The 17,283-nt window shown below is 35.9% G+C and overlaps 1 protein-coding gene across 1 annotated transcript in view; it reads right to left on the reverse strand.

Annotated features, from left to right (window-relative positions):
- SYT10 (synaptotagmin 10) overlaps nucleotides 1–17,283 on the reverse strand; it is a 68,243-nt gene that overhangs the window by 45,163 nt on the left and 5,797 nt on the right. The window contains exon 2 of the mRNA XM_037139715.2: nucleotides 4,316–4,673. Within this exon, the coding sequence (XP_036995610.2) occupies nucleotides 4,316–4,673 (358 nt within the window). The remainder of the gene's footprint in view (nucleotides 1–4,315; nucleotides 4,674–17,283) is intronic.

Genomic DNA, 17,283 nt, shown 5'->3' on the forward strand with positions numbered 1-17,283 from the left:
AGACTGGCCCGTTACAGTTGTTTTTTTTATAAGGGATCTTGGATTCTTCCTTTACATCTTTTCTTAGGTTTCTGTCTTTTTTGTTGTTACTTTCTGATTCCTGATTTTTATCATGCTTTAAATAGTATATTAGTTACAAAATAGATGTCTTCTCCTACAGTCTGTCTCATGAACTTTTGCCAAATTAATTTTCCTAAAACATACTTCTTTGTTGAAGGCAGTATTGTGCTGCAAATATTTATGACAGAACAGACTTGGAACATCTTGGCTATGATTTCAAGGCCTTCTCGTACTTCAATTCCAGCTGACTTTTCTATTATTCCTCCATAGAACTCCATATTCTGGTTAAGGAAATTTACCTACTGCTTTCTTAGGGAGACTTCTTCTTGTATGTATTTTCACATAAATTGTTTCTATTTGGGATACACCCCCCCACAATTGCCAGCTATGTAAACTCCTAGTTTCCTTTAGCCTCTGCTTACTGGCTGGCCCTCCTCTGTGCCTCAGCTGGAAATGATATTCCTGTTCTCTGAATTCTGCATTCTCCACTACACAGTTTGCACTTACTTCCTTATATTGAAGTTGGTATAAGTATCTTATCTCTGCGTTATGTTGCCAATTTTTCCCAGCTCCCTCGAGCACACAGAGTGGAAAGAGTGTGAAGAATACACTGACTATTCCCAGGAGTAAATATATACTGACTAAGCCCATTGGAGGACTGAACAATCAATCAAGAAGAATATGTGATGAAGAAATACACAAATGTCTCCTGGGTCCTTTGGTTGGCTGGCAGGCTAATGGGGCCAAATGCCCATTTGAAAAGGGAGATGAGAACTTGTAAAAGGAAGCTTATAGCAATGTTGTTAACTTCTGAACAGATTAAGGTGTTAAGTATAGAGACGAAACTTGAAAGACTATGACATTTGTCATCTATTGCTGAGGCAAATAAAGCAGAGTCTCAACAGCCAACTGAGACTGGAGAAGCCTAATAAGGGGAGGAAACCAAGCATTGAAGTTAAATTCATTGTGTATGTATGTGTGGTTTGATCTCACTACATACAACCCAGCGAAAAGTTAGCATTTGAGCAGAATACTCTGATCTATAAAAATGCACCATCAATCTCTAAGTGGACTGCGTAATGAGCCCAGCAGTTTCCTCTTCCTCTCCACAGAAGGTAATTTCTAGAATGATAAAGTAATTAGTGTAGATGAAAATTTTTGAGAACTAGACATAATCAAGATTTCTGTCAGGAATGCATCCCAAGGCCAACCAGATTGTAATCGTGACTTTAGTCATTTGTGATAACCACATATAATTCTGTATTTCTGAGTAGAATGAGCAGCATGATACCCCCATCCTCCAACCTACAAACTTCCTGTCCTTAGCAGACTTGCAACCACCATTTTTGTGAAAAAACTATATGTGCTTGGCTTTATTGCTTAAAATGTATTTCATCAATCTGGGTGAATCTAAATTCTAACTCTTCAACAGCTGCATGACTTTGGGCAAAATTTTAAATCTCTCTGTGCTTCAGTTAACAAGCAATGGGGATAATTAACAACCCTTACTTCATGCCCACTGGTGGAGGATTTGCAGGGAGGATGCTTGGCAAAGTGACTAAATTTCAAGCAATAAGAAATAACATTATTTCTTTCTTTACCAACCACTCACATAAACAAGAAAATTCAGGTAGGGGCACGTGAGAGGCAACCACACATTGAAATTTTTCTCTTCTTCTCTTCCTCTCTCCCTTCCCCTCTATAAAAAAAATAAAGAAATCTAAAAATAAACAAGAAAATTCAAAGATGCAGATGAAATGATACCATAGTTCTATCGAAACAATGAATTTTTATTTCACTTTTTCTCTTAGAAAATATGAGATATGTACAATCCAATTGTTATGTTTTTTAAGATTGAAAGAAAAAGTCTTTCTCTGATTTATTAAATTTGACATAATTATTGAGAATTCAGGGCTAGAATGATGTGTCTTCACCCCTATTGTACTGTTTCTAGAAACCAAGGGCAGAAATTCTGTATCCAAGACCAAGTCTCCACATGTGTTCTTAGTACACACTCTTTCGTTCTCCCCTAACTAGAAATAAGCAGGTAAACTGTCTCTTTACATTCAGCAGACAATACATCAGAAATAGTATTTTGTTTTTCTGAGGTTTCCAGAAAACATCTGGGCAGAGAAAGTCAGGCAATTTTCATAGCTTACCTCAGCTTGGCTTCATGATTGAATCCTTATATGGAGTGCACTTACCAACTGAATGCTAATAAGGTGACTCATATTCATAGCTATTGTTAATATTTTTAAAGTGTTTTATAGTTTAATTGACTGTTTAACCCTGAAATTCCTGAGTGTCTCAGTACTTTATTACATAGAATATTTGGCCACAATGGGCAGCAATGATAGTAGTGATAATCAAGTACCAACGTGAGACAATTTTAAAGCAGTTTTTCCTGTATACACTAAAAGAGCGTCACACAGGATAATTGTTTTGCAATTAAATACCTATAATAAATGAATTTAATGAACATATATTGGGGTCATGTTACATAAAAATCATAAAAATTTAAAAATAAACCTAAGGGCCACTTCTCAGGAAAACTTGTCAAAATAATAACTAAATGTGAGGCACACCTTGGTTTTAGAATTTAAACAGAAAAGTATAACACAAAAAAAGATACCCCTATCTAACCTCCTTATCCCAAAGTTTCTTATCCCACAAATAATATTTTTACTTCTACTTTTACAATTTATTTCAGGAAGAAGAGAATTTATAATAGATACAATCTTCTTTAACTTCATGAAAGATATATTGAACACCATATTTTTCCGTGTATAATGCTCACTTTTTTTGCTTCAATTTTTGGGGGAAAAATAAGGATGCACATTATACATGGGTAATACTAATTCCATATCTATATAAATGTTTTTAATTCTTTTATTTATGCTTATATATTAAAAGTGTAACTCTAGAAAGCAATAATGATATCTGTGTGTAAAATAATACTTTAGAATACCATAATCAGTTTTGTTTCTAAATATAAATAAATAAAAAGTTGAATTAAAAATTAAATAGTCTGGTTTCTCTGCAGATTGTATAATCTTTTGCCTTTTAAAAAATAAAATGAAATATTTTTAGCTAAATGTTTGGGTCAAAAACATGGGTGTGCACTCTATATGGGAGCACACAGTACATGGCAAAATACAGTATATTCTTTCAATTCTAGTAGCAAACATGCCCCATTTTTCAATTTGATAGATTTCTAAATACAAAAAAATATGCCATGTCAGAAAGCCTGGATGCACCTTAGACAGGTAGGAATGTAAGACCAGATTGATAGTTAGCAACTTACCTCCCAATAACATTGATTACCCTGCTCTAGTTTAAAATTAATGGATACTTCTGGAAAATAAAAACTGCTACTGTCATGCTGTTGTTCATTTTAAAGACTCTATTAAGTAGAAAAAAAATGATTCCTCACAAGAATCTCTTTTTTTCCTTTACAGTTAGCACAATCTGAAATACACCATAGCAAATTATTTTCATTCGAGGAAATTTTTGCTGATTTGTCTAGGCTGAGTTAAAATGCATCTCTTGCCCTGTGTGGCTCAGTGGATTGTGTGCCATCTGCAAACCAAGGGGTTGCTTATTTGATTCCCAGTCAGGCACAAACAGGCCTGGGTTGTGGGCCAGGTCCCCAGTAGGGGGCGTGAGAGGCAACCACATAATGATGTTTCTCTCCCTCTTTTTCTCATTTCCCTTCTCCTCTCTAAAAATAAATAAATAAAATCTTTAAAAACAACAAAAAAAATGTATCTCCTTATGGAACTCTCTCTCTTCCTTCCTCTTGTATATTCCTTGGTATGTTCCTGATACTCGACAAAGCTCTGGTGGAACTTGCCAGACTCTGCCTAATACATGAGTTTGGTCTGTGTGAGTTCTGAAATTCTTCAGCGGTTCCAGGTTTGTGGTGTCAGTGCTGAACAACTATAAACATCAATCTCTATTACTAGGCTTTGACTGTGAACTTCTAGATGATTTCATGATATGTCTCTTTTCTAGATATTTATTGGTTAAATTAAACTCAATGGAAAGATTGTCAGCAGCAATTATCAGCTAATGATATTTCAAGGGAAAGAGTCAATAATAACAATGTGTCCTACCCATTCCCTCTTTATTCAATTACGTTTCCTATGCGTTGCTCATTTCTTCTATTTACAGTTACTCCTTTCCCACTACAGTTTTTCTCTCTCATGAAATCACACAACACACACTCAGTTTTATGTGCTGCATCTTTCCTTACCGGGAAGAAGATGTAGGCTCCGTCGTTTGTCTTTGTACACGTGCATGTTTAATTAAATGTTCTTTTAAAGCAGTCTGGACTTCTGCTGGGATATCGGGGGAAGTGTGACTGATTTTTATTGCAGGCTCAATAGCTTTTAGTGCTGGCTTCCCATTTTCTTTGACCTCCTTTTTCTCTTCGGTCTCAAACACTTCAGTAGGACCACTGGCGGTGCTCTGGGGGAGAGTACTGAGGTTGGAAGTCATGGGTTTGCTCTTCCAGCACGGCCAGCACAGCTTCCAGAAGACAAAAAGGGAGACAACCAGCAGAGCCAGGCCACAAAAGCTGACAACAACTGCTAACAAGCTGACGGAAACATCTGTAGAATAAAAATGTAAAGCAATATTAGTTGATTGATATGTACATAAAAGAGCAGAAATGGTGAGGTAATTTTATATTTGTAATTATTAATAGATTCCTCATTGAGAATTTCAAAAATTTAATATTGTTATCTGTGTAGGGGGAAAAAATCAGTAACTATGTCAGAAAGTTCTCCAAGGAGATATTTGAAAAATCTCATGCCAGGGAAAGTTTCCAGTTGTATACCAGAAAAGCATAATATAGGCATATCATGCCTAGTATTTCCAAGGACATGAGAAGGGGTCCAAGAACTTGCAGAATGAAGGCCAGCAACCGGCAAGTTGCCATGAAGTCATGAAGCTTAAGAAACTCAGGCACTGCATATGCAGAAGAGCTTCTGTTTGCTTCATCTACAATCTAAAGATGCAGCCTTCTCACTTTCTGAGCAGGGTATAATGTTACATATTTGCATAAACTACTTTATATAGTGTAAATGAGAATAACATATTACTAAGAGAGAATGTGTACACTATTTGTTGTGTTTTCAAACTCCATAGTTTGATAACTGCATGCTCTTAATTTTTCTAAGTTCAGAATTAGACTTGTTACCCAAGTTACAAAATTAATATACACTATATAAAGAGGCTCAAAGGAATATAGCAAAAAGTTAATAAGATTGAGTAAATAAATAGAGAGAAGTGACATATCTATTTTGCAGAACTGCAAACAATTTATGTTGATATTTTGTTCTCAAGGAGGTGAAGCACGTATCCTTATTCTGGTGTGTGTTACACAGAGTAACTTCCTTCCACAGTATAAGGTATGGCGGGGGTACCTTTACAGTGAAGCCTCACCCAGGTTTCATGAGTGAGGCATCGTATTGATTGTATGCACCCTTGATAGATATAATGTGATGGAAATGACACTTTACCTCTGTGGTCTTCTTCCCCAAAACCTATAACCTGAATCTCACTGTGAGAAAAATATAAGACAAATTGCAATAGAAGAGCATTCTACAAAATACGTGATGAGTACCCTTCACAACTCTCAAGGCCATCAAAAAGACAATCAAGTCTGAGAAAACTGTCACAGCCAAGACTAAATATATGTGACAACTAATACAAGAAAATTTGCACTACCTTCCCAATACATCTTAAACCACTCTAAAAGGTAAAGTCAATTTTGTAAAAGTAAGTATTCCCCTAAATGCTTCAATTTTCATATCCCTAAGATTACCAATACTAGTGATCAGGTGTTTGTTCTACCACTCTTAAAGTTCTGAAGACCAAAGAGATTTCCTGTAAAGAGAATTCTTTTCTAGATTCAAATAATTTTGTAATATTTTTTACAACTTTCCTTAGGCTCAGTGTCAAATATAAATCTAATTTCTTTTGTTTGTTTTAAATAAAATTGTTAAGAATATGTTATAGGCTGAGTTATGTCTGTTCCTCTACCCCATCCAAATTCAGATGTTGAAGTCTTGACACTCAGTACCTCAGAATGTGACTACATTTAGAGATAGGGCCTTGGAATTAATAATTAAGGCAAAACTAGGTCATATGGGTGGGCCCTAATCCAATAAGACCGGTGTCTTTCTAAGAAGACCAGATGAGGAAAGAGGCCCTCACAGGGGGAAATCACGTGAAGACACTGGGAGAAGGCAGCCCTCTACAAACCAATGGTTTGGGAGGTTGCAGAAAAAAATCAAATCTCCTGACACTTTGATCTCAAACTTGTAGCTTCCACAACTTGAGGACAGAAGTTTCTGTTGCTTACACCTCTCAGTCTGTGGAACTTTGTCATGGCAGCCTTAGCAAACTAACACAGAATACATATAATTTCCTTTAACCACCCCCATAAATTCAGCAGGTTCTTCCCTTTCCCGGAAATAACCACTGATACAAGTTGAGTGTGGATCTTTCTAGTCCAAGCACCAATACACAAAAATATACAAATATATAAAAATGTAGAATTGTTTAATATACTTTACACAAATGGTTTACTGTGTATTTCTTTGATTTGCTTTGTACTTTTGTTCAGCAATACTTGAAATCTAACTTCATGTCATTTGAGGTCTCACTTCATCATGATGAGCATTTAGCTTATGCACGATGTTTTGCTTTTACAACATAACTATAATGAGCATCCTTATACCCTATTTCTTATGCATGTTCATGAATGTTTCTCTAAGGTAAATATCTATGAATAAAATTGCAGGGTCACAGCTTATGCACTTACTTAGTTTTACTAAATATTTCTAAAATGCACCCTGGAGTGGCTGTAATAAAAACATTACATGAGTTTGCCAGCTCCTACAATCTCAGAGAAATATTGTTGTACTTTAATTTTCACTGATCTGATAGGGAAATGATACCTTGTTTAAATTTACATTTTCCTGATTGGTAAAATAAAATGGTTCTGTTTAAACTCCTAATTCATAGCTAATGGAAATCTATTCAGAAATTGAAATAATTCCTAGTTTTTATTGCTGCCCAATTATAAGGCTAAAACTTAATTTTGACATGCTGTGATACAGAGGCATTAATATTTTCCTCACTTCTCAGTTGCTTACTCAAAAAATCCCCATTGAATATATTTCCCTTTTATATTCCACTGGTAAGGAATGTGTGACTACTTTTTATATTTTTAATTCACTTTATTTTTACTTTTTATTTTCATTAGCATCATACTTGTGGAAAAGGGTAAAAGTATGAGATTAATGTGCTTCTGAATATTATGTTTTCTTTAAAATTTAATCTTTATTATATTTTTCCATTACCATTTTGTCTCGTTACCCCCCTTTGCCCAGCAACCACCACACTGTTGTCCATGTCCATGAGTCCTTTTTCCTTTTGTTCAATCCTTCCACCCCCTAATTACCACCCCCCAAACAGCTGTTATCTGCTCTCCATCTATGAGTCATCTCTATTTTGCTTGTTCATTGAGTTTGTTCATTAGATTCCACACATGAGTAAAATCATATGGTATTTGACTTTCTCTGACTGGCTTATTTCACTTAGCATAATGTTCTCCGGGTCCATCCATATTGTTGCAAAGGGTAAAATTTTGTTCCTTTTTACAGCTGAGTAGTATTCCATTGTGTAAATATTCCATAGTTGTTTTATCCCTTCATCTATTGATGGACACTTGGGCTGATTCCATATCTTGGCAATTGTAAATAATGCAGCTATGAACATAAGGGTGCTTACATTCTTTCAAATTAGTGTTGTGGGTTCCTTTGGCTATATTTTCAGAAGTGGAATCACTGGGTCAAAAGGCAGATCCATTTTTAATTTTTTGAGGTATCTCCATATTGCTTTCCACAGTGGCTGCACCAATCTGCATACCCACCAACAATGCAAAGGGTTCCTCTTTCCCCTCATCCTTGCCAGCAATTGTTGTTTGTTGATTTATTGATCATAGTCATTCTGACAGGTATGAGATGGTATCTTGTTGTGGTTTTAATGGGCATTTAACTATGTACATTACCTATGTTTTTAAAGTGGAGGAATAAACATGACAATTATGGCTTCCTAATCTTTCTTTTTAGTTTCATTCTACCCAGAAGTTACTGGGTAGCTTCTACCCAGTTGGAGCCAAAAGCCAAGACATAAGAAAACTGTGGGGCAATATGAAGTAGGCAAAAGAAGGGAAGTAGTTTTCAGCAACAACCAAAACCTCCTCCCTTCTTACTAATGAAGTCAGACATTAGAGGGCTTTTATTACTCCATCCGCAAAGATTTTATAAAATTCGTTTATGACACTGTTCCTTAGTGATGGGCTTTGGCACTCATAAGGCTGTTCTCATCTTAAGAAAAAGCCCTTGAGAAATCACTCACCCCAGTTCCATCTTCCTTATTGCTGACAATTTTCTTTCTAAAATCAGTATCTGGTTCTGTCATTTGGGGAACCATAAAACATTTCAACCAAGTCACTTCTGAAAGTGTACATTTTGCTATCAGTAAGTGTTTTTTGAGTTGTCTGAAAAGACATTCAACGTCTGTGGGTTCCAAGATGGCCGAATGAATTGAAGTTGACTGATTTGGCCTTCTACTAGTAGAAACCCTTCTACTAGGAAGGTGGTGTAACATCTTGTACTCTGGAGCAATTTAGACATGGATTCAAAAGTCAGAGCCACTATTGTGTGACTTTGGGCAAGTCATTTAGATTTTAACAACTTCATTAAATTAGGGATATTTATTTCATAGGAATGCTGTGAGGTTAAAATAAGAAAATATATAGAAAGTACTTAACATTGTCATATGAATAATATGTACTACAATGGGTTGCTATTATTATTAACTATCTTTCTTTAAACAGGAGTACTGAGGGGAAAAGATGCAAAGGGGTGGGTTGGTATGAATTGAAAGGTGGGTCACAAATTAGTAATAAAAGGAGAGACTCACCTTCTGTTAATATTTGGTACTGAAGAGTGAATTTGTTTATAATGGAGACCAACATTTTTAAGTAAATGTTAATATTCAGGAAGCTAATGAATAACTTTTTTCCTGCTTTTTTTTTTTGGCACAGCACAGCTGAGAGACAGAAACAGTATTCAAGCTGGTAGCAGTTAAAATAATTGGGAATATCACCTTAGGTCTGTGAGAAAGTAGACTTGCTAATATAGCACCTTAAATGAATTAAACTTACCTGTACAGGTACAGGCCCGGCTGGACAACCACAGCTCTTCTCCATTAAGACTCGACTCTGTGAAATTCACTACATGAAGGAGCACAGAAAATTTGTTCCCTGAGGATATGTAGCATACACCTCAAAGAAAGGGAAACAGCTAAGTCATTTCTCAGGGATGGGAGTGGACCAAGATGCCATGAATATTCCAAGTGAAAGAAGATGGATTAAATATAATTTTATTTTAAAAATATAACTAAGATGATAAAAACAAGCTTCTTGTATTTTATACATTTTACATTGCTCATAGTTACAACTAATCACTAAAACTATTAAAAAACAAAATCCACTATTTAATACTTAGATCTTTATGACTTTTTTTCAACAAAATTTGTCAAAAAAAGTGAATCTGGCTATCAAGAGATTATGGAAGGATTTACGAAATTATCAGCATATTTTTAGTGATTCTTTTACAATTGTGATTCAACATTTAACCATGACATAAAGAATGTTATAAGTTTGGACTTAGTGCAGAAAAAAAAACAATTAGCCCCAATAACATTTTAAGTCAATTACTGAAATGGTTTGGTGTATATTTTAGAATTAATGCTCTGGCTAGGGAGAAGATAAGCCTGGGAGCCAGACTAGAAGAGGAGGAACTGATTAACAGATGAAAACAGTCACCCACAGCCACCAGTTGCTCACTGCACAGCCATCTTCTTCATACTGAGTATCTCAACTGATGAAGAATATTGAGGTAGTACTCCTTACTAATTGTTTGGCCTGAAGGAGCATGCTTGTGATGGACAGCATTTTCCCAATCGCAAAACAGTTAACATGCTCTTGATCTTGCTGCGACTTTACCATGTGTTCTTCAGGTGTGGAGAATCCAATTTCCATTGGAATGACTGGGCCTTGATCTCTGGATCACAGCCATAGACCCAGCATTCATCTCCAGTTATGACCTTCTTGAGGAAATCTGGTTCACTGGTAGTAGTTTCAATCAACTCATTAGCAACTGCAGCACAATGTTCCTTCTGCTCTGGTAGCAGAAGCTGTGGAATAGATTTTGCCACAACACATTTCATGCCAAGATCCTGTGTCAGAATCCTGGACACAGTAGTTTTTGGAATCCCCAGATCAGTTTCTGGTTCTTGCACCGTCAGCTGCCGATATTTGTTGATCGCAGCCTGTACACATTCAACATTATCAGATGTTTTGCTTGTAGCAGACCTTCCAGAATGTGGGTCACTTTCAACAGATTCTCCACTATCTTTGAAGCATTTGTTCCACACTTTTATTTGGGCTGCGCTTATTGTATCATCCCTGAAAGCCTTCTGAACCATCTGGATAATTTCTGTGGAGGAATGTTCAAGCCTAACACAAAATTTGATGCAGATCTGTTGCTCTACTCACTCAGTCATTTTGAATGCAATGGCCACACAGTACTCATGCTCACTCAATGGCGTATACTGCCCCCGGTGACTAGTACAATGAAGTTGTCACTGTTCATGCATGAGAATTCCAGTCCACTTTCCTTGGCTGCCAGGTTACATTGCTGTCATGCAAACTGTTCTCGTTATATATTTTAAATTTTCTTCTTTTTGTATGTTTTTATTGATTATGCTATTACAGTTGCCCCATTTTTCTCCTTTATCCTCCTTTGCCCTGCACCTCTCCTCCTTCCAGCATCCCTCCCTCCCCTGCCACCCCCCCACTCCTGCCATGCTTAGTTCATGTCCATGGGTTGTACATATGAGAAACCATGAGAAGTTCTTTGGCTTCTCCATTTCCTATTGTTAGGAAATGGAGAAGCTATTCTTAACCTCCCTCTGTCTATTTTGGACCTATCATTTATGCTTCTTATTCCCTGTACCTTTTCCCTCATTCCCCCCTCCTTACTGAGAACCGTCCATGTGATCTTCATTTCTGTGATTTCATTCCTGTTCTTGTTGTTTGCTCAGTTCGTTTCTGTTTCTGCCTTTTTTAAAGGTTCAGTTATTGACAGTTTTGAATGTGTTGTCATTTTACTGTTCATAGTTTTGATCTTCTTTTTCTTAGATAAATCCCATTAACATTTCATATAATAAGGGTTTGGTGATGATGAGCTCCTTTAACTTGACCTTATCTGGGAAGCACTTTATCTGCCCTTCCATTCTAAATGAAAGCTTTGCTGGATAGAGCAATCTTGGATGTAGAGCAATCTTGGATGTCCTTGTCTTTCATGACTTGGGATACTTCTTTCCAACCCCTTCTTGCCTGTAAATTTTCTTTGGAGAAATCACCTGGTAGTCTTATGGGCACTCCTTTGTAGGTAAGATTCTCTTCTTATCTTTGAGCTTGTGAAATAATCATAATGTGTCTTGGAGTGTTTCTCCTTGGATGCAACTTCTCTGGGACTCTCTGAGCTTCCTGGACTTGCATGTCTGGTTGCTTTGCCAGATTGGGAAAGTTTTCCTTCATTATTTTTTTTCAAATAAGTTTTCAATTTCTTGCTGTTCTTCTTCTTCTGGCACCCCTATAATTCAGATGTTGGAACACTTAAACTTGTCCCAGAGGTTCCTAAGCCTCTCTTCACTTTTCTGAATTCTTGTTTCTCCATTTTGTTGAATGAACATTCTGGTTGAATGTTTATATCTTCCTTCTGTTCAAAACTGTTGATTTGAGTTCCAGTTTTCTTCCTTTCACTGTTCCCTCAGTTCCCTGTGCATTTTTCTTTATTTCACTTTGTATAGCCTTTACTTCTTTTATTTTGTGACCACATTCAATCATTTCTGTGAGCATCTCAGTTACCAGTGTTTTGAACTCTGTATCTGATAGATCATCTACCTCCTCATCACTTAGTTCTTTTTTCTGGAGTTTTGATCTATTCTTTCATTTGGGCCATATTTCTTTGTGTTGGTGCACCTGTCACATTGTAAGGGACCTAACCTTAGGTGTTCACTGGGGCAGGGCAACCCACTTCACTGCAGTGTGGAGCTGTATGTGGAGGAAGGGTCTCAGGGGGAACAAGGACTGTTGCTTGTCTCTCACCCCTCTCTCAGTCACTTCCCTCGCTTTCCACAAACAGATTGTGTCCTTTCAGGTGCTGAGTCCCAGGTGGGTGGGCTAGTGTACTTTCTAGGATCCCATGGGCCCCTCCAAGAGACTCTCTCGTGAGACTGGGAGTTTCTCCTGCCTCCATAACCCCCAACACATTTTTAGAGCCAGAGATTTTGAGGCTTTAGTTTCCTGCACTGGAACCCTGGATTGTATGGTCTGTCTCACTCCCCAGTTGTTCCTCCCAGCTTATCTGCACATGAATGTGGCATCTCCTGGTCTGCCAGCCACCACTTTGTTGAGAGTCTTTTATCCCAGCTTCCCATTTCTGCTCCTCCTGCCAGTCTGGATGAATGTTTCTTTAACTCCTTGGTTATTGGACTTCCATACAGTTCAATTGTATGGCAGCTCTGGTTGTTTTTTGTTTTTATATTGGTTGTTATACTTCTTTTGGTTGTGCAAGGAAGTGAAGTATATCTACCTATGCTTCCATTTTGGCCGGAAGATCCCATTTTTGTTATATTAACAATGGCAGAACGTTTTCTGGACAGACCTCCGTATTATTATTATAATAGGGCATAATTTTGATTTCTGTAATAAGGGACCGAATTAATAGTGAATTAAACAAGACAGAAGTTTCTTTCTTGCCCATGTAACTAACTGTCCCAACATAAGCAGGCCAGGGCATGTACATTAATATGAAGGTGTCTGAAATCCTAATTTCTGCTATACTTTTGCTATTTGAAGGGTTTCACTGTCTCCTAAAAGTCCAAGATTGCAAGTCATCATGTCCACATTCCAGGCAACTGTATGGAGGAAGAATAACAAGGGAAAAGGCACTATGAAAGACTGCCCTTTTATTTTAAAGACCCAACCTGGAAGAAGTGCACATCACTGCAACTAACATTACAACGGACGGAACTCAGCCATCTGGATGCGCCAAACCGCAAGGGAGGCTGAGAAAAGTTGTCCTTTTTAAGTTTTTTATAACAATGAACTCTGCCACATACCACTTGAAAAGGAAGAAGTCCAGTCTGTGGAACAGCAGGGGAAAGTGAATACTGGGAAACCACTAGCAGTCTCTTCTTCATCTTCAAGTCCAATATATTGTCATTCAATGGACTTATCCTTGAAACAGTGCCTTTTACAGTTTCCATTTTAATTGTACTGACTTTTGCATTTCTTTCGAATTTTAGCAAATGATAAAAACTATATGAATTTGGTATTTGATTATAAAACCCATATTTTAAACATTTAAATTTTCTGAAATTAGAATGAATCAGTATCAATGACTTGTTACAATCATGAATAGCCAGGAAGTAGTGGCATCAGCTTTCTCTGTGTATGCATCAGAGGAAAGTCATTACCACTGAAACCCATAGAATGAATCAGTGGCTTTGAAGAAACTAACTGGAGAGGAGAATGAAGCAAACCCTTAACACTTTGAGCCAGACGGTTGTTGGGATTGGGTGGGGAAAGAGTGTGTCAGATGAGTTTGGCAACATTACCCACGTTCCATGTAATTGTCCAGCTAGCTTTGGAGCACAGCACCAATAGACTTTTTAGCTTTCATGAATTCTTTTAAGGAAAAAAATCCATTATTAATCTTCATCACAGCACTCTTAATGGCATACAGTCCAATAACGAGAAGAATAACAAAGGTACCACCAGTTCTGAATCGAAATGCCATTCAGAAGAATTAGACTCAGAACTTTAAAGTTACTTCAAGCCATTTATTTATGTTGTTTTTTTATGTTTGGACAAGAGTGATATATAATTTTAAAAAGTCATATGGCTAATTAAGTTTTAAAAGTGGTCTTTCCATATGTATAAAATAAAAATTCCATGCCATTAAAAAGTGTCAAGTCTTTCGTTGGCAACACCCCGTTTTTCCTTGGTACTGTATAACATAATGGTGCATCTCACAATCAACAGCATCTTAGAGTCAATCAAATGGGGAATCCCATTATGGTATTCAAATATCCAAATTTATGGCAAAAGTCTTTAGACTGAATAAATGATTTCTAATCTGTGCTTGTATACTAATTGTATATTTAAATTAACTCAATCAACTATGCACAGCATTTAATTAATGGCACCAGTACATTTTACTATCTGGAATGATGGCTTTCACATAGTAAGTCCTTGATAGTTGTTGAATAAAGGCATGAAGCCAAATCCACCTCTCATATACATTAACAACTCATATGGAAACACATTAGAGATGATAGTAAGCTCTTTAATAGTTATATTGATTATTTCTGTAAGTATATGACTTTTGAAACAGAATTATGGTAATGATGAAGGCTGAGGAGAAAATAATAATCCTGCTGTTCAATTAAAATAATTCTGCTATATGAACAAATGGACACTTATAAGATTTAAAAAACTGACTGTAGTTTTTTCTGTTCAATAATGGAATGTTAAATTAGACAGTAGATCATAACACACTTCAAGATCTACCTGAGAGAAAAAAAAACTTATTATTATCAGTTGCTCCCCACCTCTTGTCCCAACCAGCCCAGGATGATTCTACCTTTCTAGCTCTGAGCCCATTAAATCACAATTCCGATTTTATGTAGTGGGTTTTTTTCTAATAGTCTACATAAGTCATGTTAATGTCAGCTCTTGCAGGTTCAGTGGCCACTCAGGACACTGAATGCTATGAGAAAGAGAAAAGCTATGGCACAAGGTAGTAACAAGAAGCCATCTCTCCAGTCAGGGATTCTGTTTCTGTACCTGGCCAGTGTTGGGTAATCAACCAATAGAGGAAATTTGTATTGCACAAATTAGAAACAAGTAAAATAAATTATTGACCTTTCATAATAACACTCCCTGTCAAGAGATCTAGGTTTCTTTGACACATTCATAATAATTATACTTTGGAGCCTTCAAATAGATGGTTCTCAGCTCTTTCTACTATAATTGCCTGTCTTTAATGCTCATAATTCTAAATTTTAATAATAGTATAGACTGTCAATTACTTAGATTAGATAGCCAAAATATGGTAGGAAAATAAAACAAATGAAATTTTAAGGTATTATTCTTCTAATTAAAAATGAACAAAAACAGCCATGGCCAGTGTGCCTCTGTTGGTTGGAGTGTCGTCCCATAACTAGAAGGTTGCAGGTTTGAATCTCCGGTCTAGGGGCAACCAATCTCCGGTCTAGGGCAACAGGAGGCAACCAATCAATGCTTCTCTCTTGCACTGATGCTTTTCTCTCTCCCTAACTCTCCATTCTTCTCTCTTTGAAAGCAGTAAGAAACATCCTTGGGTGAGGATAAAATGTTTGTTTTAAATTAACAAAAACAATTTAACAAGTAATTTAATATCTGCTTTCATTATAGGCTTTTTTTATGAACACATAAAAGGAGTTATATGAGTTCAAAGCTGTGCATTTAAAACAAACTAAAATCATACATGAGATTTTACTGTTGAAATAAATCAATCATATTTGGCAAAAATATGAATAAACAGTTGTGTACACTTAAGTGCATATACCATACATATAATCAAACAAAAGAATGAAAACCATTATATCTTACATTTAGATGGTAGCAAATCTAATTAATAAAGTGTGGGGTTTGGGTCATATTACACATTGGAAAATCTTATTGATATTTTAGGATATACCACTAATTAGAGTCAACAGTATAATAGTTAAGAGACTATCTTTTCAAACATTTGTTCCAGTGCCCTTTAGAACCAGGAATGCCCTCAGGGTCTCTTCTTATTCCTACTTTTTGTTGAACCTAGAGAGCCCTGGGTTTGTTCTTATCCCAGGTCTATCACTAACTAGTTATGATGTGAGAAATTGTTAATTTTTCCTACATTAGTTTCACAACTGCAAAACAATAATTTCTAGTTCTAACTGGAATTACTAACATAAATTTGAGTAATGATATTTTTCCCACTTTCTACTTGAGCAAACTAACAGGCTTTCCTTTTACCATTGTAAATGACACATTAAACAGACATTTCCACTTTACTAGAACTTCAATAAACTTAATACACTTATTGCACAAATCATATTTAGTCATGGTGTTCACTGCTTTTTCATGAGTATGTTGCTCTTTATATTCTAGCCTTTAAATGCCTCAAGTACTCTAATTTCTGTCATTGTCACCAACTAAATATTTTGATGCTTTTCTACATTGGATACTATATTAAAAGCTGGAGACACAAAGATACAATTATATACAATTTATTTACAGAATGGATTTGGAGATTATTACATAACACCCAAAATTTTATAAATAAGAAAATCTGAGGTTTCTTGAGGGTAATTCTCTGATTCAATTACTCATTCTTTTATTAATTCAATAAATATTTGTTGAGATTCTATTAGGAGCCACAGATTTTTCTAAGCACTGAGAATGAAACAGTAAACAAATGATTGACCTCAAAGAGCTTATATTCTATTGACTTCATGTGTATATCATCAGTAGAATAAAATGTAAATCAAGAAGAACACAACTATATTTTTAAATCTAAATCATTTTAATCAACATTGGACATTTTATTAAACATTTATGATAATATTTGTTTTCCACCAGCATTTTATGCAACAAAAACTTGTAATGAATGAAGATATACCCACAAAGTGAATATTTTTTCTGATAAAACAAAATTAGAATGATGATGAGGTTTCAAAGAAAATGCATATAAAATGCACAGCTATATACTTTTATATTATATAAAATCATTCCTGTAAAAATCAGATTTCAGAGATTAACTGCTCATATAAAGAGGAAATGTAGATCTTAATTTATTACAAGAGAATATATCCTGCTAATACTGACAAAATATTGATGTTTCAGAATTCAGAATATTAGAAGCTCGCTGGGATCTGTTTGGCTTTTGAAGCTAGTTGTCCACTTGTCTAGACAAAATGAGTCCAAGCACAACGTGTACTGATGAGCTAGCAAAAATGGGACCAGAAAGAGTAGACCCTGATCAT

The sequence above is a fragment of the Artibeus jamaicensis genome, unplaced genomic scaffold, assembly GCF_021234435.1.
Source record: "Artibeus jamaicensis isolate MK-2021 breed Jamaican fruit bat unplaced genomic scaffold, CSHL_Jam_final contig_233, whole genome shotgun sequence".
NCBI lineage: Eukaryota > Metazoa > Chordata > Mammalia > Chiroptera > Phyllostomidae > Artibeus > Artibeus jamaicensis.